General features: G+C 46.4%; 1 protein-coding gene across 3 annotated transcripts in view; it reads left to right on the top strand.

The window, feature by feature from the left end:
• The first annotated feature begins 5,886 nt into the window (after nucleotides 1–5,886).
• pld5 (phospholipase D family member 5) overlaps nucleotides 5,887–25,981 on the top strand; it is an 80,485-nt gene continuing 60,390 nt past the window's right edge. For 2 of the 3 annotated variants that reach the window (XM_067988663.1, XM_067988665.1), the window contains exons 1-2: nucleotides 5,887–6,232; nucleotides 18,070–18,212. In XM_067988663.1, the coding sequence (XP_067844764.1) occupies nucleotides 6,056–6,232; nucleotides 18,070–18,212 (320 nt within the window). In that variant the 5' untranslated portion in view covers nucleotides 5,887–6,055. The remainder of the gene's footprint in view (nucleotides 6,233–18,069; nucleotides 18,213–25,981) is intronic. The other variant, XM_067988664.1, reaches the window with a different exon arrangement.

The raw sequence follows: 25,981 nt of genomic DNA on the forward strand, positions 1-25,981 counted from the left end.
CAAAAATGAGAGCGCGTGGAATTGGAGATAACCCTGTGATATGGGTCGGTAATTAGTTGGCAGATAGGAAACAGATAAGGATAAAGGGAACGTTCTCTGATTGGCAGGGTGTGACAAGTGGTGTTCCCCAGGGAGCTGAACTCAGGCCTCAGCTTTTCACCGTATATATAAATGACTTGGATGAAAGAATAGAGAATTGTGTATCCAAATTTGCAGATGACACAAAGTTAGGAGGCAAAGTAAGTTGTGTAGATGGAAGCAGGAAGTTACAATGGGACATAGACAGACTAAGTGAGTGGGTAAAACTATGGCAGACGGACTTCAATGTGGGGAAGTGTGAGGTCATTCACTTTGGACCTAAGAAAGACAAATCGTATTATTTTCTTAATGATGAGAGACTAGGAAGTGTGGAGGAGCAAAGGGATTTAGGTGTCCATGTACCCAAAACACTAAAAGCTGATGCATAGGTTCAAAAAATAATTAAAATGGCTAATGGAATCATAGAATCATAGAAGCCTACAACATGGAAACAGGCCCTTCGGCCCAACATGTCCATGTCGCCCAGTTTATACCACTCAGCTAGTGCCAATTGCCTGCACCTGGCCCATATCCCTCTATACCCATCTTACCCATGTAACTGTCCAAATGCTTTTTAAAAGACAAAATTGTACCCGCCTCTACTACTGCCCCTGGCAGCTCGTTCCAGACACTCACCACCCTCTGAGTGAAAAAACTGCCCCCCTGGACCCTTTTGTATCTCTCCGCTCTCACCTCAAATCTATGCCCCCCCGTTATAGACCCCCCTACCTTTGGGAAAAGGTTTTGACGATCTACCTTATCTATGCCCTTCATCATTCCATAGACTTCCACAAGATCACCCCCCAACCTCCTACTCTCCAGGGAAAGAAGTCTCAGTCTATCCAACCTCTCCCCATAAGTCAAACCATCAAGTCCCAGTAGCATCCTAGTAAATCTTTTCTGCACTCTTTCTAGTTTAATAATATTGGCCTTTATTTCAAGGGGGTTGGAATACAAAACTGAGGAAGTGATGCGTCAGTTGTGCAGAGCCTTGGTCAGACCCCATCTGGAGTACGTTCAGTTTTGGGCACTGAAATTCAGGAAGGCTACATTGGCTATGGAGGGGGTACAGTGCAGATTCACTAGAATGATACCAAGGCTTCGAGGGTTAAATTATGAGAGCAGGTTGCATAAACTTGGTTTGTATTCCCTGGAGTTTAGAAGGTTGAGGGGCGATCTAATCGAGGTGTTTAAAATGACAAAGGGATTCGATGGGGTGGATACAGAGAAATTATTTCCTCTGGTGGAGAAATCCAGAACAAGGGGGCATAATCTTGAAATTAGAGCGAGGCCATTCAGGAGTGAAACAGGAAGCACTTTTTCACACAAAGGGTAGTAGAAATTTGGAATACTCTCCCCTAAAAGCTGTGAATGTGGGTACATTGAAACTTTCAAGACTGAGATCGATAGATTTTTGTTGGGTAAGGGTATCAAGGGATGTGGAGCAAAGGTGGGTAAATGGAGTTGAGGTACAGATCAGCCATGATCTAATTGAATGGCGGAACAGGCTCGAGGGTCTGAATGCCCTGTTCCTGTTCCTATGTCTCTAAGGATGGAGCCTTATGGTTTCGGACACTAGATAATCCAGCTCACAACAACAAGTTAATTTAAAAATATTATAGACGGCACTGCAAAGATACAGACAGAGTATAGTTACCCAGCTCGGATAGCAGAATGACAGTGGCTTCGGAGCTCCCTTCTTCCTGGATCTGTTCTAATAGATGACTGCTACGCTACCTATATTTATGCCCCATATATTGACTACATTATGATCTATCCTGGCTCCAACCATAATCACAAGAACATCTGTGAATTGTTTTGACTATGACCACAAGGCTACTTTGTTACTTTATACATATACTGTTTAATTTGTTTTACTTCTTCGTACAAAGATCATCTGTTTACACATTCCATTTCTACATAATTGCATCAGACACGAGTAATGATGTTAGGTTGTTATAAGATACATGCACTCAGACATTACTCATTTTAATAATGGGTGGCAGTACAACAGCATACTGGCCAACCTAACAGAATCTCATCGGCCTACACAAGCACATGGAGCAAACTGTAAACACAAGCATATGGATCAAGTGCAATGGTGTCTTTCAGCAATCTACCTGCGGTTTAGAGCATCTGTCAATAATCTGTTATTGCTAACTAAACTTACTGTAATTTTTTTATGAAAGAAAGAACTTGCATTTATATGGTGCTTTTCACAATCTCAGGGTGCCCAAAGAGCTTTACAGCCAATGAATTACTTTTTGAAGTGTAGTCACTGTTGTAATGTAGGAAATATATTTTCTAGAAAGGTATTACGCTCATTTTCTGCTCTCCCTGTCCCTTTTTCCCCCCTCACACCACTGATGTTGTGTAACAAGATGTTCTTACAAGTGTGTAAAACCTTGAACTCTGAGCACAGCAGACAGCAAAACCTAAGGCAGGACAAACAGCTGTTCATTAATAATGTGCGGCTGGTACAACATTTAGTTCATTCTGTGGTAATTATTCAGATAATCTGGCGAATTACCCTATTTTATATTAATGCCATGAATTGCTTCAGAAGCATTGATGTTCTCAATACTATACAATTAATAGAACATCCTGGAACATCAAAAGTATGGAATTCCCACCTTACTATCTCCCCTTCCCTCTATAATCTGCAGGCTTTTAAAACTCAACCCTGGTGTCATCCAATCACTACTTATTCAGTTACCTCATTTTCACTTCTAGTCTTCCCAACCTTGGTGATGTCCTACATTATGGTTCTTGGCCTGTACTTAGTCTTCTCAATCAATTTTTAAAAAAATACAATCTCACAGCTCGAATGACAGTAAGTACAAACACTTAGACACTTGTTCCAGTATTTTGACTGGAATTCTATTGAGATGCTGTTACAATCCTCAAAAGGCTAAAACAAGATGGAACAATGAAAGGAGATAATGAGGCCTAACGTATTTATGCTTTCAGCTTTGCACCTGAAAATCAACACTGGCAACCTGCAAATTCCCAAAATCGTGTGTATCTGGGGATAATATCTGATGTAATCTGTAATGTTTTCTCCAATCTCCTGATTCGTACCGCTCACTCACTCTCAGATTATAAATATACACATAATACAACTCTCACGGATTTTCCGTGAGTCACACAGATTTGATATCCATCTCGCGGCCTCACTTAGATATGCTCCTAACTGACGGAGAAAACCTCGCTCGGTTCTGACCTCATGGGGCCTAAATTCCTCAAAGCCCCAAAGGGGACATGATTCCGGCCGCACGCAGAACGGAGAGGCTCAAGGGCCGAAGTAAATTTGTCCTCAAACAATAAATGTGACGTGCTGGGGGCACCAATCGGGCACACCGATGCAACTCGCCTGTCGAAGCCTTAAGAATTTTGGCTTACTCCGAGGCCCAGAGGTAAGTTTGGGAGAGGTGGGGGAAGGCAAATCGGGAGAGGGGTGAAGGTGGGCCGACGACGGCCTGCAGTTGTTTCGTGAAGCCAGGAGGAACACTCCTGCTCCTTCCAACTCCGCAAATAACAAAATTTGGAGCTTTTTTTTTGACTGGCCTGCAGCAGTCCCTTTAAGGATCGCTAGTGATCACACCAGCCAAAGCAAGGAAATTCTGGAAAGCTTGCTTGTCAGTAGTTAAGGGCTTAAAACATTTTAGGTTCCTTAGACAGAAAGGCACTAACCTTGAGACTCTGGGTGGAAATCCTTGTTTTGGTTACTCCTGTGATTCAGTATCGGGTAAATTAAACACACTAAGCGCAGAGCGGGAGTTGCTGGGAAGTGCAGCCATCCCTTGTGACGTGAAAAGTCATCAGAGTACATTTCAGAGTAACTTTGTGTGATATGCATCAGGCCCAGCGTTTAGCACTTTGTGTAGGTTTCCATACCGGGTAGCATAATAGCAAAATGAAAAAGTGTAATATTGCTCAGTATTCAATTTAATTTATTTGTCTGCCCAGTTGTATAATAGATCGACATCTTTCTGCAAAAACCTTAACTGCATTCTCAGTCCCATCAGCACTTTCCATTTCAGTGTTATCTGCTAAGTTAACAAGTTACAACTGACTTCTGCTTTCAAGTCATTTATGTAAAAAGAAAAAGAAAGACTTACGTTTATATAGCGTCTTTCACGACCTCAGGATGTCCCAAAGCGCTCTACAGCCAATGAAGTACTTTTGAAGTGTTGTCACTGTTGGAAACCCGGCAGCCAATTTGCACACAGCAAGCTCCCACAAACAGCAATGAGGTAAATGACCAGATAATCTGTTTTATAGATCAAGGAAGGCAGGTCATAAATTCAAGTCTGTCTTTTCTTTCTTTTATATTCATATCCCAATATCAATGCAGTAGAAAAGTTAGGTTTTGTATTATGTTTCCTAACGACACTAATTTCAATATTCTGGGGTGGGAGTGGGGGCGTGGGGGTTGATTTCCCAAGGGATGAAACATCTGTCACTCATTATTTCTTCTGGACTAATTTATTTTTCCTGATGTTAATTGAGTAGGTGGGTGAGGAGGTTTGAGAATTTTGACTCTGACCTAGGTTTTGAGATGGCATATGAGTAAAATACCAGTGTCCACTCAAGTGATATAATACTAATTTTGTGTCTCACTGTGGCTCACCAAAGACTGGATGTCAGACGAACAGGTTGAAAACACAGAGGGATCAAGAGATGTAGTGGAGAGGGAGAGCTGGGTGTCATCAGTGTACATGTGGAAGCTGACCCCATGTCTACAGATGATGTTGCCAAGGGCCTGCATGTAGATGAGGAAGGGGATGGTGGCCATTGGTAAATCCTTGGGGGACTCCAGAGGCAATGGTGAGGGGGCAGGAACAGAAGCCATTGCTGGAGATGCTCTGGCTATGGTCAGATAGATAAGAGTGCTACCAAATAAGGGCTGTCCCACTGAGCTGGACAACAGAGCAGAGGCGTTGGAGGAGGAGAATGATGTGATCGACCGTGGAAAAGGCTTAGGGAGGTTGGGGAGGTCGAGGAGGGTTGCAGTCACAGTTAGAGACGATGCCATTTGTGACTATGGTTAAGGAAGCAGGTGACATTGGTGGTGGCAGTTTGTCCAACCAAAGAATAGGGGATTTTAATAAGTTTTTAAAAAACTTACCCAAATACCCCTTTAAAACCAAGACAAAAATCCTTTGAACAATGTCATTGTCACTGTGTATGAATGTGTGAGTTGATATATGCTTGACTCTACCTGTAGTGCTACTGGTCGAATCCAGTGTTCCTCCGATGTCTGTATACTGTACAGCTTTTATATAAAAGACCAGTAATTTGTTCATATATTTGTGTGTCATATGTACCTACTACACAGCCACCATGCCTGGGCTGTAGCATTCCACAATATATTCTTCATGCTACTTTCATGACACTTCATATTATCACTAGGGTATAGAGAATACGCAACGAATCATTCTCCCTGACTTATACAACTCACACCTGATTAACATTTCAGGAGCCTGCTTTTATTCCCTCACATTCTAGTCTGTTGCGAAGGAGATTGTCGTTACTTTTAAAAAAATTAATTGTCCCTTAATCGATGACCCAGCGACTCAGTGAGGATGTTGCCTTTAACCGAGTTTCACCTTATTCATAGCACATTCTTGTTATTTGCCTGGTTAGCTAGCTGCGTAGAATGACTGACGACAGCTGCTCATTTAACAGCTCATTCCCTTAATTTAAACACACCGTTCCTTAGGCAGACAGCCTGGATGATGTGCTCCCCCACCCCCACCCCGGCAGCTCACTGCACCACACGCAGCTGTAACGTGTGCCCCTCCCACTAGGTTGTACTTAGCTCTTTGATCATTGCTGCCGCATCTCCTCAATAAGCCTGAGCTGCAGTAGACTGAGAGGCAGCAGCTCCTGAGTTCTCAGCTGAGCCACTTCCACTGCCCTCTCCCCACTTCCCAGAGGTGGACACTTGGAAATTACTGATTGGAATAAAAACATGGAAGTTAAGCACGACCGCCTTCCAGAGGAGCCCTACGGCCAGCTGAAATTGAAAACAGGACCGAGGGAGTCGTCTCAGAACCCTACTCGAGTAGGTGCTAACTTGTACAGTGCTGCCAAAAAGAAGGACTATACTGTTTCAGTGTATCTCAATAATAAGGCGAAAAGCGAGCATGTAAGCCATTTCTTTTTTTAAAAATATTTTTACTTTTTTTTGTTTTATAGCCAAAGGGGAGAATTTTCAAGGGTATTATAGTCGGGGGGGGGGGGAATTGAAGCATCAAAATGTTTATACTTTGATAAATAATTGATATGCTTTTGATGTGCATGATATGGAAGTACAGTAGATTACAGGAACAACAAATCTATATTTTACTGACTGCAAAGTTACAGAGGCTCTTTGATTTTTACTTGAAATGACACCTGAGTGTATTCAGGGAAGCAGAAAATTCTTGCATTAAAGTTACTTTTGAAATGTAACTTTTAACATTGGCCTCTTACTGCTGACTGACAGAAATAGGCTTCTGGTTGCTGTTGGACTCTGTAACGTAGCAGCAAATGTAAGTCAAGTGAAAGAGAATTTTCCTGGGTACGGTCAGTGCTTTAACTCCGAGTCCCACAAACATGGAGCAGCAATTCTCAGCCACTGTAATCCCTGCAAATTCCTAGAATGAGTGGAAAAAATGTGCAATAGTTGATGTTATAGACATTTTGGGTGAGGGTGGTTCAGATGACAATAAACTGAGGGAGTGAAATTTTTAGCCTGTAAATGTCAGGTCATCCCAAGTTGGTGAGAGTGCCATGTAAATCTACTCTGATGTGACGTGATAAAACATTGACCAGTGACATGTTTGGTGACTTACTTGAATATAAGTGTCCACTAATTACATCAGTAAATGGAAGAGACAGGCTTTGTTATCAAATATATAAGCAAAAGCATGGTTTTTCTCACTTGATAGACCATTCACTGGATCGTGACTCTCAATGAAAGTCAAGCCAGGTAGCATCTCCATACTTTGTCCAGTTACACTGAGTGAATATCCTGTTGCATTTGGCAGATCATCATCTCAACATATGAAACATAGAAAATAGAAACAGGAGTAGGCCATTCGGCCCTTCGAGCCTGCTCCGCCATTCAATATGATCATGGCTGATCCTCTATCTCAATACCATATTCCCGCTCTCCCTCCATTCCCCTTGATGCATTTTGTGTCTAGAAATCTATCTAGCTCCTTCTTAAATATATTCAGTGACTTGGCCTCCACAGCCTTCTGTGGTAGTGAACACATCCTACCAAGTAGTGCTGGTAGAACATGGATCTGTGCCTGTGATTTCCTCATGTAGACAGTTCCCACTTTTGTCCATGATATTTAGGGAATCTCTGGACAGATGTTTCCGACAGGGAGGGTTGAAAATCAGAGACGAGTCACCTTTGGTCACTTGTGTCCTCATCTGAGCAGCCAAGCCAAGCATCGACAGAGGGCACTGGAGCAGGTCACCTGTCTGAGGAGACATACAGAGAGAGGATAAAAAGAAAATAACAAAAACAACTTTCTAAAGCAAAAGAAAACTTTCCAAGGCACTTTACAGAGCTGTAAGGAGAAAAATGGACACTGAGCAAAAGGAGATATAAGGAGAGGTGACCAAAAGATTGGTCAAAGAGATGAGTTTTAAGGAGGAGTTGGAGGTGGAGAGGTGGCCACTAATGGTGGGGCAAAGGGAAGGGGGATACACCAGATGCAGAGGAATGGAGAGTTTGGGGGCTGGAGGAGGTTGCAGAGATAAGGAGGGGTGAGGCCATAGAGTGATTTAAACATGAGGATGAAAGTTTGAAATTTGAGACGTTGGAAGACTGAGAGCCAATGTGTGTCAGGGAGGACTGGGATGATGGGTGAGTCGAAGTTGATGTGAAATAGGAGAGAGGCAACATAGTTTTGGATGATTTGGTTCATGGAGGGTGGAGGATGTGATGCTGGCCATGAGAGTATTGGAATACTCAAGTCTATAGGTGACAATGGCAAGGATGAGGGTGTTGGAGGCAGATGGGCTGAGGTAGGAGCGGAGGCGAGTGATGTTACCCAAGTGGAAACAGATGGTCTTTGTTATGGAAAGGATATGAGGTCAGAAACTCAGCTTGGTTTCGAATGGTGTACTGGGATTGCGAACAGTCTCGTTCAGCCTAAGATAGTAGCCAAGGACGGCAGTGGAGTCATTGGCAAGGGTATGGAGTTTGTAGCGGAAGCTGAAAATGATGGCTTCAGTCTTCCCACTGTTTATCTGGAGGAAATTGCTGATCATCCAAGACTGAATGTTGGACAAAGAATGTGACAGCACAGAGGCCGTGGAGGAGTTGAGAGGTGCTGGAGAGGCAGAGCAGGGTGCCATCAGTGTGTATGTGAAAGCTGACCCCATGTTTGCGGATGATATCAACAAGGGAGAGCGTGTAAATAAGGAAGAGAAGGACCCAAGGATAGATCCTGGAGGTCTCGAGATGACGGGAATGGGAAAAGATGCCATTGCTGGAGATTCTTTGGCTACGATCAGATAGGCAAGAATGGAACCAAGCAAGGGTAGTCCCACTGAGCCAGACAATAGAGGACAGGTATTGGAGGAGATAGTGTGGTCAATCATGTCAAAGGCTGGAAAGGGGTCGAGGAGAATGAGGAGGGATAATGCACCACAACAACAACAACAACTCGCATTTATATAGCACCTTTAACATAATAAAATGTCCCAAGGCGCTTCACAGGAGTGTAATCAAACAAAATTTGACACCAAGCCACGTAAGGAGGTATTAGGACAGGTGACCAAAAGCTTGGTCAAAGAGGTCGGTTTTAAGGAGTGTCTTAAAGGAGGAGAGAGAGGTAGAGAGGTGGAGAGGTTTAGGGAGGGAATTCCAGAGCTTAGGGCCAAGGCAGCTGAAGGCACGGCCACCAATGGTGGAATGATTGAAATCAAGGATGAGCAAGAGGCAAGAATTGGAGGAGCACAGAGATCTCGGAGGGTTGTAGGGCTGGAGGAGATTACAGAGATAGGGAGGGGCGAGGCCATGGAGAGATTTGAAAACAAGGATGAGAATTTTAAAATCGAGGCGTTCCCGGACTGGGAGCCAATGTAGGTCAGCGAGCTCAGGGGTGATGGGAGAATGAGACTTGGTGCGAGTTAGGATACGGGCAGCTGAATTTTGGATGAGCTCAAGTTTATGGGGGGTGGAAGATGGGAGGCCAGCCAGGAGAGCATTGTAATAGTTCAGTCTGGAGGTAACAAAAGGCATGGATGAGGGTTTCAGCAGCGGACGAGCTGAGTCAGGGGTGGAGACGGGCGATGTTACAGAGATGGAAGTAGGCGGTCTTGGTGATGGAGCAGATATGTGGTCAGAAGCTCATTTCAGGGTCAAATAGGAGACCAAGGTTGCGAACGGTCATAGTTGTAGAAAATGTTGTTTGTACCTTTTGGTTCGGGCCATTTTGTGCTATTGCAGGGGTGGAAACTGATTCGGGGGATTCAAACAGGACGTTTCAGGAGAGATGGGCATGCATCTGGGAGGTGACAACATGTTCGAGCCCTTTGGAGAGGAAAAGGAGGTTGGAGATGTTTGCAAAAGGGTTTGTTTTTTAAGCAATGTGGTACTGACAGCAATTTTGAAAAGGGGGGGACAGTACCTGAGGAGAGGGAACCCTTTACAATGTTAGCTAGCATGGGAGCTAGAAAGGGAAGCTGGATGATCAGGAGTTTAATGGGAATGCGTATGAGGGAGCAGGTAGTATGTCTAATGGATGAGATGAGCTCAGAGATGGCACTGAGGAAGATGAGAGAGAAACTAAAAAAAAGATGGGGGTTGCGGGTTAGTGTTGGGGGAAAGTGAAGAGATTTGGCTTAGCGAGTAAAGAGAAGGGGTGGAAGCAACAGAGGCAGCTGAACACATGGCCTCTATCTTGATGACGAAGAAATCCATGAGCTCATTACAGTTGTTCATTGTGAGGGTGGAGAGGGTTTTAGGGAGGCCGATAGTAGTGGAAAATTTAATTTAAAAAAAACACAGGTAAAGTTAGTATTTCTGTTTGAAGCTCAAATCCACAGGCTTCATTTATTAGCAGCTTCAGGTCATGCAAAGCTGACAATGCACGTAGATAAAGAGCTTTCAGAAAAGCATATCTTTCCCAGCTTACTCGAGTGTCACAGTCATCAAATTTGAACACAAACAGGCATTTAAAAAGACAAATTAATGTGGTTATATTCTAGGAACAACTCATCCATTCTCAGTTTGTGGGATGGAACTCACCATGTTTATTGCCCAGGGTTTGCTGTGTACCATATTTGATTTGTACACTTATCTTGAGAGTTGAGAGCAGCCCAGTTCAAGCAGTAGTGTGGGCACATTGGTCTCTTTTTCATTCCCTTCTGTGTTGATAACACCCAGTGGAGCAGCCATAGTATTCAACAACTTGCATTTATACAGCTCTTTAACGTAGCAAACCATCCCAAGGCGCTTAACAGGAGTGTTATCTGACAAAATTTGACACTGAGCTACATAGAGACATTAGGACAGATGACCAAAGCTTCGTCAAAGAGAGAGGTTTTAAGGGGCATCTTAAAGGAGGAGAGAGGGGTTTAAGGAGGGAATTCCAGAGCATAGGGCCTAGGCAGCTGAAAGCATAGCCGCCAATGGAGGGACGAAGGAAGTTGGGGATGCCCAAGAGGCCAGAATTGGAGGAGTGCAGAGATCTCGGAGGATTGTAGGGCTGGAGGAGGTTACAGAGATAGGGAGGGGCGAGGCCATGGAGGGATTTGAACATAAGGATGAGGATTTTAAAATTAAAGTGTTGCTAGACCGGAAGCAATTCGTTGGTTATAAGTATATTGTTCTTCAGGAGACTTCCCATTGTAAGTCTTGCCATTTCAGTTGGAGAAGAATAAGCTGGATAGCGGCCTGCAAGGATGAGAAAAAGATGTCTCTTCTGGGAGGTAGATTTCCTCTGTGTGTTGTGTATAATAAAAGTGTAAAGCTGTTCATAAAGTACAGGGTCATGATCAGGTTACAGGTAGCACACAGAGGAAATCTACTTTGTTTGTATGTCACTGCTAGAGCACAAAAGCAATCATCTCCCCACTCCACCCATTTTCTCACCACCTCTTCTGTCCCACAATGCTGGTAGCTTTCTGTACCTCTGTCTAATGATCACCAGCAACTGCAGCCACCAATCCTAGACACACGGACACACAATCCAGAGAATGTGAGTTCAGATCCCACCTTGGCAGTTTGAGAATTTGAATTCAGTTAAAACAATTTGGAAGTAAGGAAAAAACTTGCATTTCTGTAGTGCCTTTCACGACTTAAGGATGTCCTTTTGCACCCAATGAAATACTTTTGAAGTGTGGTCTCTGTTGTAATATAGGGAAACGTGGCAGCCAAATGTGCGCACAGCATTGAGATCATGACCAGATAATCTATTTTAGTGTTGTTGGTTGAGGGATAAGTATTGGTCAGGACACCAGGGGAAACTCCACTGCTCTTCAAAATAGTGCTGTGGGATCTCTTATGTCCACCTGAGAGGACAGACGGAGCCTCAGTTCAACAGATCATCCGAAAGACGTCACCTCTGACAGTGCAGCACTCCCTCAGTGGAGTGTCAGCCTAGGTTATGCACTCGTCTCTGGAGTGGGAATTGACTCAGAGGTGAGAGTGCTGCCATTGAAACAAGGCTGACACTTTAAAGTAAAAGTATAAAACACTGGTATCAGTAAAAGTGACCATGAAACAGTCAGATTGTCATAAAAACCCAACTGTTCATTAGGGAAGAAAACCTGCTGTCCCGACCTGGTTTGGCCTATATGTAACCCCATTCCCACACTAATGTGGTTGACTACTAACTGCCCTCTGAAGTGGCCTAGCAAGCCACTCAGTTGTATCAAGCCGCTACAATTAAAGAAGAAGGCCCACCACCAACTTTTCAGAGGAACCAGAAATAGGCAATAAATGCCGGCCTTGCCAACGACACCCACATCCCGAGAAAGAAATTTTTGAAAACTTCCCCAGTGCCACAACTCCAAGATCAATCGTAGAGCTTTCATTACTACCTCAGCTGATAACAGATAACTCAAGCACAGACTGGGGATCAAACTTGGGACGTTCAAGATTGGTACGAGACTGTGCCAAACCGCGGTCTGTATTCACTCTGTGTTCCATCGAGGAGCAACTCAAAGTTATTTTTTTTATTGAGCTTAATTTACTCTGTGTGCTATTTTTAGCACAATGCTTAATATGTTTGTGTTAAATTCTTGTCTAAGCTATTTTAACAGAAGGGGATAACACATTTAAAATAAACTGGTACATGAATGCAGTAAAATAGTGCATTAACTAGTGTGCTAAAATCTCATCACAGGGAGGAATTTAACTCCTCAGAGGGAAGATTTTCACTGTCCACCATTTATAGGGAAACAATAAATGCATTTGTTATACACATGCATATTCACTATTGTAAATAGTGAGCAACGGAGCCCTTCCCTTGAAGTGTGTACTGTGGGAGTTACACTGAATCTCAGTCCTGTGAACTCTACGCCATTTCGTTCTCTATATAGTTTCTATTTTTCAGACTGTAACTATCTAAATCAGTTTTGACATGTCCTGTTCTATTATTAGAAAGAACAGTGTTCTTGGCAGGTAAAAGCTTACCCCATAAAAGCAACAAAACAATACAAAGTATAAAGATGGAGGTATGTTGTTCGCTGTGTAAATATGAACATTGATGTTCTAAAAGGCAGCATGAATGAGAGTGGGTGATAAATGACAAGAAGGAAGATGTCGATTTTTACATCACAAAGGACTCACTTCCCTAGATTCCTGTACTGTGCAGGTATTGGAGGATTATTTTGTCTGGAAGGAGGGGGCTCCTCGTATCTGCACATTCTCTTCCAATTAATGGGCACAAGAAGGTCTCTGGGGTAGCATGAACCCACCCATTTACACAACCCTGTTATTGTTTGCCAATGGAAGACTATAAATCTGGTTGGATTTAACCCCAAAATGCAAGAAACAAGTTTGTAAAATGTCTGGCAGTCTTTTTTTTTTAAAAATGGATTGAAGGATACCTCGGAACTCTAATACTCATGAGATGCAGTTCTTAAGGATCTCTCAACAAGGCTCCCTGTTCAAGACAGGCATCAAAATGGGTTGTGTAATGCAGGTTACACAATTGTTTGAAAAACAAAAGACAAAAAGAGTTTTTTTTAAAAAACTTGATCTTTCACCACTCGTCGTCAGAAGTGACCAAAAACCCAACTGTTAAGTGTTTAATAACAGCAAAAAGCAGGACTGCTAAACTGGAACAGGTTTAATAGATTACAAATGAACAAGAAAACCTTATTAAGCAGTTGATATCTGTCTCCTGGAGAATCATAAGGACATTGATCAGTATCTCCTGACTCTTTTTAATGAATGCATGAGCAAGGAAGGTTAGAGTTCAGAAAAAGAGAAACTAAAATGTGGCTGACTAAGATTTAATGGTACAATATTGATTATCGTGAATAGAAGCATTATGTAATTTGATTGCTTCAAATGTATACATGAGTTTTTTAATTAAAAAATAGGAACTGCAAAGGATTTTGATATATTTTTTATATATTTGATATATTTTAAGTTCCTCGCCGGCATTGCACAGTCTGTAGTCTGTTTTTTTTTTAAAAAGTCCGAAAGCAATCAACGAGGATGTTCAGTAACAGATAGAAGATGAGCTGTCAGGACAGCACATCACAAGATGGCCCATGAGTCAGTGATCACAGGGCAATGAATGAATGTGGAGGGAGGTGCCGTGCCACAGTCTGATTCAATTAGGATTGGTTCTTCCCTTTCTAATGAATATAATTTCTAATCAAGCATAGATTAATTGGCAGATCCCTATAATTGATACCTTTAGATGCTATATGAAATATAGTTGATATAATTGATTTTGCTTACATAGAAACAGTGACTACACGGCAAAAAGTAATTCATTGGCTATGAAGCACTTTGTGACTTCCAGAGGTCATGAAGGGTGCTATATAAATGCAGGTTCTTTCTTCCTATTAAGGAACCTTTAGAATTTGGCTAGTTTTACATACATTAAACTTAGTTTCTTCCAATATCTTACTATGGTGGTGCGAGATTGTATCAGTTTACATTTCAATGGCTGTTTTATTAGTACTCTCATGACTTTTAATGCATTTTGGTGGGAGGGGACAAATTGATAGGATATATTCCCTTTTTCTCATTTGAACAACACTCCCTGCTTTCATGCCAAAAGATGAAAATAGAAATGCTGTCACTGTTGTTCCTAGACTAAAGTAACATGATGAATATGGTGAGCCAAAGGCATGCAACAGAACAATAAATAAAGACTGGAATGAGGCGTCCTTCTCCTGCTCACTGAATCTTTGACGTGTTCTGCAATTAAATGTTCGCTTCTATACGAGTTGTCGTACTCTTGGTGCTACTCACCTGCTGCCCATACACAACGCTTGTATCAGAAGGGCGAGCATTTGGACTGATTTGCAATTGGGCCGCCTGAAATTAGATGCTTAAAAATCCAAAGTCTGTAACAGAAAAACGATTGACATGTTGTGGAGGGTCAGTGGGGACGTTCCTCTCAGAGGTCACGTGACAATGAACAGGTTACTCTTCCCCAATTCTTCCAGGAAAACATCGAAGGAGATGAAAGTTGGAGATACAAACGCACACCTCAAACGCAATTTTAACCTAACCTGCCCGTCAGGAAACGTCAGGATCGGGAGGAACGCTGGTTTTACACCCGGTCCGATTTTACTCACCATTGAAGTCAATTGGGTGGGGCGTAAAACCGGCGATCCACCCGATCCCGTGGGATTCCCGCCCGGCGGGATAGATTAAAATTACCCCCATAGATCCTAGAACACCACAGGGGACATTACCTTAAAATTAGAGCGAGGCCATTCAGGAGTGAAATCAGGAAGCACTTTTTCACGCAAATGGTAGAAATTTGGAACTCTTTCCCCCGAAATGCTGGGAGAGAATTGGAGCATTCAAGACTGAAATAGATGGATTTTTGTTAGGTAAGAGTATCAAGGAATATGGAGCAAAGCGGGGTTGGTAAATGGAGTTGAAGTGCAGATCAGCCATGATCTAATTGAACGGCAGAGCAGGCTTGAGGGGCAGAATGGCCTACACCTGTTCCTATGTAGAAATTAGAATTTGTCCACGAAACACAGAAAGTTAACACACAGGTACAGCAAGCAATTTGGAAGGCAAATGGCTTGTTGACCTTTATTGCAAGGGTGTTGGAGTACAAGGGTAAGGAAGTCCTGCTGCAACTGTACAAGGCTTTGGTGAGACCACACCTGGAGTACTGCGTACAGTTTTGGTCTCCTTACCTAAGGAAGGATATACTTGCTTTAGAGGCGGTGCAACAATGGTTCACTAAATTGATTCCTGGGATGAGAGGGTTGTCCTATGAGGAGAAATTGAGTAGAATGGACCTATACTCTCTGGAGTTTAGAAGAATGAGAGGTGATCTCAATGAAATTGGGCTTGACAGGGTAGATGTGGAGAGGCTGTTACCCCAGGCTGGAGAGTCTAGAACTAGGGGGCATAGTCTCAGAATATGGAGTAGGCGATTTAGGACTGAGAAGGAATTTCTTCACTCAAGTGGTGAATCTTTGGAATTCTCTACGCCAGAGGGCTGTGGATGCTCAGTCGTTGAGTATATTCAAGACTGAGATCGATAGATTTTTGGACTCTAAGGGAATGAAGGGATATGGGGATCGGGCGGGAAAGTGGAGTTGAGGTTGAAGATCAGCCATGATCTTATTGAATGGCGCAGCAGGCTCGAAGGGCTGTATGGCCTACTCCTGCTCCTATTTCTTATGTATCTTATGTAGAATTAATCCATACAAACCATGAAAGTAGATTGTTTTTCTCCTCCTCATTTTCCACCCTTCTCTCTTGAAGCTAATGACATACTGGCTACAATTCCACGGCTGCCAGCAGTCACTTGTTACATCACCCAGTAATCATTCTTAATATAGAACTCTCTCTCTCCCAACCTACAACGCCACTTCCATGCTGGGAAATTTTCATTTTATTAAGCGGCCGTGTGCCTGTGATTTCCTGCCATTTTCTTCTTGCGAGCACTGCTTCCCGCTGGAAGTGTAGACTCAGCTCTTGTATCTGAACCCAGATTTGAACGGAGCTTTACAGCTGAGCCCAGTTCTGCTGTTACCTGGTGCTTTATCCTGTCTCACCTGACACAGCCTCATTATTTTTAGCAGTGGACCCTGCATATTTATGAAGAGTGGGAGCTGTGATTTCCCCTCCCCCCCCCCCATCCATACCCTAGAGACAGAGAGGCCAACTGTAGCACCACTATTGCTGCCTAGGCTGATATCAGCTAACTCAGTGCAGACCAGCAATTGGATTTGGGACCTTGCTGGTCTGTATGGCTCAGTACCATGTTGGGCACTTACCACCACCCCCTCCCCCGAACCGTTGTGCTTGGTTCTTATGGTAGCTAAGGTGGAAGAATATTAGAAAACTGTGCGTCAAAGATTTGCCCTGTAGCAGATAGAAGCCTGCCATTTATGGCTGAAATGACCGTGGGAGGTTGAGTTCCTGCTTCAGGGACTGAGACTTCCATAAATGCCTCTTCACAAAATAGTATGAACAGCCATAAGAAAATAAGAAGGTATCTTCCTCCACATTTAACTACAGGTTATAGTCCAACTGTTTTATTTGAAAATCACAAGCTTTCGGAGGCTTTCTCCTTCATCAGGTGAGCGAGTGTGGGATTCCATGGAAAGTTACCGCATTTATAGTCAGAGAACAATACCTGGTGATTACAGATAATCTTTCCAACTGCCCGTTGTCAAGGCAATCAAAGTGTTCAGACAGAGTGGTGTTACCTACAGGACCACCGAATACACAAACGGCCAGAACAAAAGACAGACAGACAGAGAGAGAGAGAGAAACATCCGAAAGGAAGAGAAAGACAGAGAATGACCCGTTGTGTTAAAAACAGATAACTTTTTTTCGCTTGATAGCCAAGTTCCGCACCCATGAGGACGGCCTCAACCGGGATCTTGGATTCATGTCACGCTACACGTAACCCCACCAGCAAAAAAAAAGTTATCTGTTTTTAACACAACGGGTCATTGTCTGTCTTTCTCTTCCTTTCGGATGTTTCTCACTCTCTCTATGTCTGTCTTTTGTTCTGGCCGTTTGTGTATTCGGTGGTCCTGTAGGTAACATCACTCTGTCTGAACACTTTGATTGCCTTGACAACGGGCAGTTAGAAAGATTATCTGTAATCACCAGGTATTGTTCTCTGACTATCAATGCAGTAACCTTCCATGGAATCCCACACTCGCTCACCTGACGAAGGAGAAAGCCTCCGAAAGCTTGTGATTTTCAAATAAAACAGTTGGACTATAACCTGGTGTTGTAAGATTCCTTACATTTGTCAACCCCAGTCCATCACCGGCATCTCCACATCACATTTAACTAGAATTAACTTCCTATTGAATATGAATCACCTCAATAAAATATCCACTGTCTCTTCCAACCTCCAAAAGTATTGCATTGAAGACAATTAGCTTAAGTATAGACAGATGATTACAAAGCATCTTAGGCTGTTTACCTACGTTAAAGGTGCTATATAAATGCTTGTTGTTGTTACCCCTAGGAATGTGCTTGTTTTTGGGACTATGGAAACATGATCTGTGGAAAGCAACCATCCAGGACTCAATAGTGGCTATAAGAGGATCAATGTTCTTGTTTCACTTTGGGTTATTTATGGAGTGCTTTCCCTTGGGAGATTAAATAGATGGAGTAAATTGTACATGGCTTGTATAAGGAGCAGGTTTGAGGGGACAAACGGCCTTCTCTCACTTCTTGCTTTCTTATGATCTGCTACATTAACTTGACAGTAAACAACATTTCAGTTGTTCTTGAATTTGCTTTGACTGGATCAATATTCATATGCCTCCGTTTTGTTTTCTCCATGTTAGTCACAGCAGAAGTGCATTGTAGGCTTTGCCCTGGTGTGCTGTTTCGCCATCTCTGTTGCACTAATATTTTCAGCTGTGGACATTCCAGGCAGCAGCAGTGACACAGAAGACATTACAGAGGACAACTGCAATAGGAACTGCCGGTAAGAGGCAACAAGAGAATGAGTTTACTTGAGGCGTATGTATGTATATGTTTCCCCTTACTTTCCTCCTCTTATCTCCCCATCTCTCTTAAATGTCATCTTGTCAGCAAAATTGAACACCAAGGAATTAAAGGGGCAGTGGCAGCATGGAAACCAAATTGGCTAAGTGACAGGAAACAGAGAGCAGTGGTGAACGGTTGTTTTTCAGACTGGAGGAAGGTATGCAGTGGTGTTCCCCAGGGGTCGATACTAAGATCTGGAATGTGTTGCCTGAAAGGGTGGTGGAAGCAGATTCAATTGTGGCTTTCAAAAAGGAGTTGGATAAATACCTGAAGGGAAAAATTTGCAGGGCTACGGTGAAGGAATGGGACGATGGGACTAACTGGATTGCCCTCACAGAGTCGGCCCGGGCTCGATGGGCCGAATGACCTCCTCCTGTGCTGCAATCATTCTATGATTCTAAATGCGCAAAGTCACGTCACAAGATGGTTCCACACATCACATATAGTTCTACACATCCTGGCAGCCCTCCTGTACCTCATCCAAGTGGAATGCTTTTGGTTTATAGGATGTATCACAGTGGAGCCCAGTCCTGGAATCAATTATAATCATTAATTTAAAGGGACTTGTTAATCGATAATTGGTTACGTCGTACATGGCCTGAGGAAGGAACGAGCTTGATAGGCTCAATGGCTTTTTCTTCCATTTTATTTGTTGTGTGTGTATGTATGTACGTACATATGTATTATATATATATATTTATTTATATTTTATAAGATAGCAGCACTGTTTTAAGCTTCCTCTTGAGTGCTATCTGCCTTACCTACGCTTCATTCACAAAATCATGCACATATGTAAGATGCTACTGATGGCAGATTAGTTACAGAATAACGACGCAAGATGACAACTAGGTGGACGTCACACAGATGTCAAAGCAGCCAAGGGTTTGAGGATTTACATGTAGGATATGGGGGTGATGAAGACAGAAACATTAGCTTCTGTCAGATCACCAAAGAAAACTGTGCAGGGGTCATTTTGACTGTGCGATAGTGTACAACCTGCGATATCGGCTCGGCTACCTGTTAAACACCTCTCCTGATTTTGGTTTCCATGGAAGTCAATGGAAATAAAAATGGGGAGAGATATAAAACGGGCTGTCGACTTGCTTTCACCCGTTTTACACTATTGCACAAAGTCAAAATTACTCCCAAATTTATCTTTATCCATTCTTTAACTCTTCCATTCAATAACTTACACATCAATTGGAGAGGGAAATGTCATTGGTATATTACAAAGTAAATCATTTTCGAAAAGACCGCAGTTTATTTAAGAATGTTTTCAGCTCAAAGATTGGACTTGGTATAGCCTAGGTGCTGAAGCAACCGAGAGATTGGTTATCAATTGCTGATGAGTTCAAGGCTGAGAAGCCCAATACTGGAACTAGCCTGTTCCTTTCTGATTACACTGCAGGTCCACAGGCCATCCAGTATATGTGCTGCATGTGCCCAAAGAACCATCGTAACCGCCACTGATATCTGTGAGATTCTCTGTAGTTTTCAAGAAACTAGAAAAACTCTCTTCCTGTAGATACGGCAACTACACTCTGGAATATCAAGGGTATACGTGCCTCAAACCAGCCTCGGAGGGGCAGCTCCAAGCCCAGTGTGTGGTTCTTGATGCTGTTGACCCAAACCATTGTTGCTCCTTTCCCCATCACCGAGAGCAGTCTATAGCAATTCAGTATGAATACCGTCCATGGATGCTGCTACTAGTCTGCTTGCTGGACATGGGGGAGAAATTTCCCTCTGGAAGATCGTTCCCACTGGTGTAATTCAGGTGGCCATGGTCCAGGCAGTTTCCTGGAATGTGATCCTACCTGGTCTCCACTAGAATTCTGAGCCCGTAATTTTCCGTTTGGGAATAACACCCGAGTAAATGACTCTTGCACAAAAGCTTCATTTGAAAATTAAATCAACCATTAATAAATGTAAAAGTGAACACAGATGATTTATTGCTGTTTATGTGCTCTCATCTTGCCCATCTGCAATTGGCATAAAGAGAAACCAAATGCATATTTTTTTCATGGCTTTTTCCTGCTAGTTGTTTTATAGAATAATGCAGATTGAAGGAGCAGATACACACTGGCAGAAATGTGCCCAACTTCTAGCCCATCCTGCATGTCTGTAAATGACCATGCCTCATGCAGCTAGGTTGTGATATAATGCTTTTATGTGTGAAGTACTTTGAAGATATGAATGTGTCAAGACTTTCAACTGTAAGTTGCAGCTTGAATGTGTGCCCTGTTGGAGTATGGAAAAGCTGTAATGTGTAAGGGCTTAGCATGGACCAGTAGAAATTGGGCACTTTGTGGCATGCATATTTGTGCCAGGTACCTGGTAAACGGGATTGTTGGCAGCTTCCTTCAGGTGTGCCATCACTCTGGATCTGTTCCCAGGTCTTGTGGATGGCACACTCAGGGTTGAGTCTGTCAACGATAACTGGAGAGGGCATCCAGGGGTGTCATTTACTTCCAAAGCAAACTCTCTCTATAGTGACTGGGCTGTTCCATTGGTTGACCTACTCCATGTTCCAAATGTCCGAAACAGAGTCTCAATCCTCATCCTGATTTGGGCCAGCATAACCGTTACTTCAGCTTCCACAGATTTGAGGGCTCCATGTGCTGCAACTACCCTGTCTGCCTCTCTCTCCTCCTTTAAGACACTCCTCAAAACCTACCTCTTTGTTCAAGCTTTTGGTCACCTGTCCTAATATCTCCTTTTGTGGCTCTGTGTCAAATTTTGTTTGATTAAGCTCTTGTAAAGCACCTTGGGACGTTTTACTACTTTAAAGGCGCTATATAAATGCAAGTTGTTGTTGTTTCTGCCATTCTGTGCGAGCGTTCACCTCCAGCAACAATGCTGCTTCTGGAGATGCTAAGCAGCAAGCTGTTTCTCACCCCTGTGGTGGCCGAGCAGCTGCCAATCGCAAACTGCAACACTGCTTTGGGCCTTGCCTTAAATAATCCAGATGGAGTCCAGTCTGCCCTGCCCCACCTCACCATACTTTTGCCATCAATCATCTTGGACTGGAAAATCAAAGTTCATAATCTGCAGACTGATGGCTCCAAAAGACTTGGGTTCATGGTGCAGAATTATTCCTTATTAAGTAAATCTTCCTGCTGAGTGAACAGCACTAATGAATCTGACTGTAGTGCCTGCCAGATTATATTTACAGATTGGCAATGCATATGTGTAATGCAGTTATCCAAACAGGCATGAAATGTAGCCCGTGAAGTAATTTGCCAAGCCTGAGGCTATGAGCTTCCCCCATCCCCTGTGACTCTTGCAGATCATTAAAGAAAGAAAAGTGAGCTACCATTCACCATTGTTTTAAAAAGTGTATTGTAAACAATTTTACAACACCAAGTTATAGTCCAGCAATTTTATTTTAAATTCACAAGCTTTCGGAGGCTTCCTCCTTCCTCAGGTGAACGAAAGGAGGAAGGAGGAAGCCTCCGAAAGCTTGTGAATTTAAAATAAAATTGCTGGACTATAACTTGGTGTTGTAAAATTGTTTACAATTGTCAACCCCAGTCCATCACCGGCATCTCCACATCTTAAAAAGTGTAAGCAAAGTTCTTGGCCCCGATTTTACCCCGGGGCCAATTTTGGGTGGGAGAGCGGCAGTTTGAGTTAGAAACTCCAAAAATTAGCCCGGGGTATTTCAACTCCCAGGCCTCATTTTTAATCCCTGACTTTGGCGGGAAGTGGCGTAAAATGGCACATTTAGAGGCCGCCCGCCGACAGCAGTGCTGGGATCAGCTGCCAGGCTTCCCCCACGGAGTCCCGCTGTCAGAGAGGGGAGGAGAGATTATAACAGGAGAAGCCCGAAACCAGAAAGATCTTGTATTTATTTAGTGCCTTTCACGACCTCAGGGACTTCCCAAAGCACTTTACAGCCAATTAAGTACTTTTGAAGTGTAGCCACAGTTGTAATACAGGAAATGCGGCAGCAGGCCTCCCAGTGAAACTCACTGCCCCCTCCCCCTCAGACCTCCCAGTGAAACTCACCGCCCCCTCCCCCTCAGGCCTCCCAGTGAAACTCACCGCCCCCTCCCCCTCAGACCTCCCAGTGAAACTCACCGCCCCCTCCCCCTCAGACCACCCAGTGAAACTCACCGCCCCCTCCCCCTCAGACCTCCCAGTGAAACTCACCGCCCCCTCCCCCTCAGACCTCCCAGTGAAACTCACCGCCCCCTCCCCCTCAGACCTCCCAGTGAATCTCACTGCCCCGTCCCCCTCAGACCTCCCAGTGAAACCCACCGCCCCATCCCCCTCAGACCTCCCAGTGAAACTCACCGCCCCCTCCCCCTCAGACCTCCCAGTGAATCTCACTGCCCCGTCCCCCTCAGACCTCCCAGTGAAACTCACCGCTCCCTCCCCCTCAGACCTCCCAGTGAATCTCACTGCCCCGTCCCCCTCAGACCTCCCAGTGAAACTCACCGCGCCCTCCCCCTCAGACCTCCCAGTGAAACTCACCGCCCCCTCCCCCTCAGACCTCCCAGTGAATCTCACTGCCCCGTCCCCCTCAGACCTCCCAGTGAAACTCACCGCTCCCTCCCCCTCAGACCTCCCAGTGAATCTCACGGCCCCGTCCCCCTCAGACCTCCCAGTGAATCTCACGGCCCCGTCCCCCTCAGACCTCCCAGTGAAACCCACCGCCCCATCCCCCTCAGACCTCCCAGTGAAACTCACCGCCCCCTCCCCCTCAGACCTCCCAGTGAAACTCACCGCCCCCTCCCCCTCAGACCTCCCAGTGAAACTCACCGCCCCCTCCCCCTCAGACCTCCCAGTGAAACTCACCGCCCCCTCCCCCTCAGACCTCCCAGTGAAACTCACCGCCCCCTCCCCCTCAGACCTCCAGGTGAAACTCACCGCCCCCTCCCCCTCAGACCTCCAGGTGAAACTCACCGCCCCCTCCCCCTCAGACCTCCAGGTGAAACTCACCGCCCCCTCCCCCTCAGACCTCCAGGTGAAACTCACCGCCCCCTCCCCCGCAGACCTCCCAGTGAAACTCACCGCCCCCTCCCCCTCAGACCTCCCAGTGAAATTCACCGCCCCCTCCCCCTCAGAACTCCCAGTGAAACTCACCGCCCCCTCCCCCGCAGACCTCCCAGTGAAACTCACCGCCCCCTCCCCCTCAGACCTCCCAGTGAAACTCACCGCCCCCTCCCCCTCAGACCTCCCAGTGAAACTCACCGCCCCCTCCCCCTCAGACCTCCCAGTGAAACTCACCGCCCCCTCCCCCTCAGACCTCCCAGTGAAACTCACCGCCCCCTCCCCCTCAGACCTCCCAGTGAAACTCACTGCCCCCTCCCCCTCAGACCTCCAGGTGAAACTCACGGCCCCCTCCCCCTCAGACCTCCCAGTGAAACTCACTGCCCCCTCCCCCTCAGACCTCCCAGTGAAATTCACCGCCCCCTCCCCCTCAGAACTCCCAGTGAAACTCACTGCCCCCTCCCCCGCAGACCTCCCAGTGAAACTCACTGCCCCCTCCCCCGCAGACCTCCCAGTGAAACTCACCGCCCCCTCCCCCTCAGACCTCCCAGTGAAACTCACCGCCCCCTCCCCCTCAGACCTCCCAGTGAAACTCAGGGCCCCCTCCCCCTCAGACCTCCCAGTGAAACTCACTGCCCCCTCCCCCTCAGACCTCCCAGTGAAACTCACCGCCCCCTCCCCCTCAGACCTCCCAGTGAAACGCACCGCCCCCTCCCCCTCAGACCTCCCAGTGAAACTCACTGCCCCCTCCCGCTCAGACCTCCCAGTGAAACTCACCGCCCCCTCCCCCGCAGACCTCCCAGTGAAACTCACCGCCCCCTCCCCCTCAGACCTCCCAATGAAACTCACGGCCCCCTCCCCCTCAGACCTCCCAGTGAAACTCACCGCCCCTCCCCCTCAGACCTCCCAGTGAAACTCACTGCTCCCTCCCCCTCAGACCTCCCAGTGAAACTCACGGCCCCCTCCCCCTCAGACCTCCCAGTGAAACTCACCGCGCCCTCCCCCTCAGACCTCCCAGTGAAACTCACTGCCCCCTCCCCCTCAGACCATCCAGTGAAACTCACCGCGCCCTCCCCCTCAGACCTCCCAGTGAAACTCACTGCCCCCTCCCCCTCAGACCATCCAGTGAAACTCACCGCCCCCTCCCCCTCAGACCTCCCAGTGAAACTCACTGACCCCTCCCGCTCAGACCTCCCAGTGAAACTCACGGCCCCCTCCCCCTCAGACCTCCAGTGAAACTCACTGCCCCGTCCCCCTCAGACCATCCAGTGAAACTCACCGCCCCATCCCCCTCAGACCTCCCAGTGAAACTCACGGCCCCCTCCCCCTCAGACCTCCCAGTGAAACTCACCGCGCCCTCCCCCTCAGACCTCCCAGTGAAACTCACGGCCCCCTCCCCCTCAGACCTCCCAGTGAAACTCACGGCCCCCTCCCCCTCAGACCTCCCAGTGAAACTCACGGCCCCGTCCCCCTCAGACCATCCAGTGAAACTCACTGACCCCTCCCGCTCAGACCTCCAGTGAAACTCACCGCCCCCTCCCCCTCAGACTTCCCAGTGAAACTCACGGCCCCCTCCCCCTCAGACCTCCCAGTGAAACGCACCGCCCCCTCCCGCTCAGACCTCCCAGTGAAACTCACTGCCCCCTCCCCCTCAGACCTCCCAGTGAAACTCACCGCGCCCTCCCCCTCCGAACTCCCAGTGAAACTCACTGCCCCGTCCCCCTCAGACCTCCCAGTGAAACTCACGGCCCCCTCCCCCTCAGACCTCCCAGTGAAACTCACTGCCCCCTCCCGCTCAGACCTCCCAGTGAAACTCACTGCCCCGTCCCCCTCAGACTATCCAGTGAAACTCACGGCCCCCTCCCCCTCAGACCTCCCAGTGAAACTCACGGCCCCCTCCCCCTCAGACCTCCCAGTGAAACTCACCGCCCCCTCCCGCTCAGACCTCGCAGTGAAACTCACGGCCCCCTCCCCCTCAGACCTCCCAGTGAAACTCACTGCCCCCTCCCGCTCAGACCTCCCAGTGAAACTCACTGCCCCCTCCCCCTCAGACCTCCCAGTGAAACTCACTGCCCCCTCCCGCTCAGACCTCCCAGTTAAACTCACGGCCCCCCTCCCGCTCAGACCTCCCAGTGAAACTCACCGCCCCCTCCCCCTCAGACCTCCCAGTGAAACTCACCGCCCCCTCCCCCTCAGACCTCCCAGTGAAACTCACCGCCCCCTCCCCCTCAGACCTCCCAGTGAAACTCACTGCCCCCTCCCGCTCAGACCTCCCAGTGAAACTCACGGCCCCCTCCCCCTCCGACCTCCCAGTGAAACTCACCGCCCCCTCCCCCTCAGAACTCCCAGTGAAACTCACCGCCCCCTCCCCCTCAGACCATCCAGTGAAACTCACGGCCCCCTCCCCCTCAGACCTCCCAGTGAAACTCACCGCCCCCTCCCCCTCAGACCTCCCAGTGAAACTCACCGCCCCCCTCCCACTCAGACCTCCCAGTGAAACTCACCGCCCCCTCCCCCTCAGACCTCCCAGTGAAACTCACCGCCCCCTCCCCCTCAGACCTCCCAGTGAAACTCACGGCCCCCTCCCGCTCAGACCTCCCAGTGAAACTCACGGCCCCCCTCCCCCTCAGACCTCCCAGTGAAACTCACCGCCCCCTCCCCCTCAGACCTCCCAGTGAAACTCACGGCCCCCTCCCCCTCAGACCTCCCAGT

This window comes from Heptranchias perlo, chromosome 8 (genome assembly GCF_035084215.1).
Source record: "Heptranchias perlo isolate sHepPer1 chromosome 8, sHepPer1.hap1, whole genome shotgun sequence".
NCBI classification, from domain to species: domain Eukaryota; kingdom Metazoa; phylum Chordata; class Chondrichthyes; order Hexanchiformes; family Hexanchidae; genus Heptranchias; species Heptranchias perlo.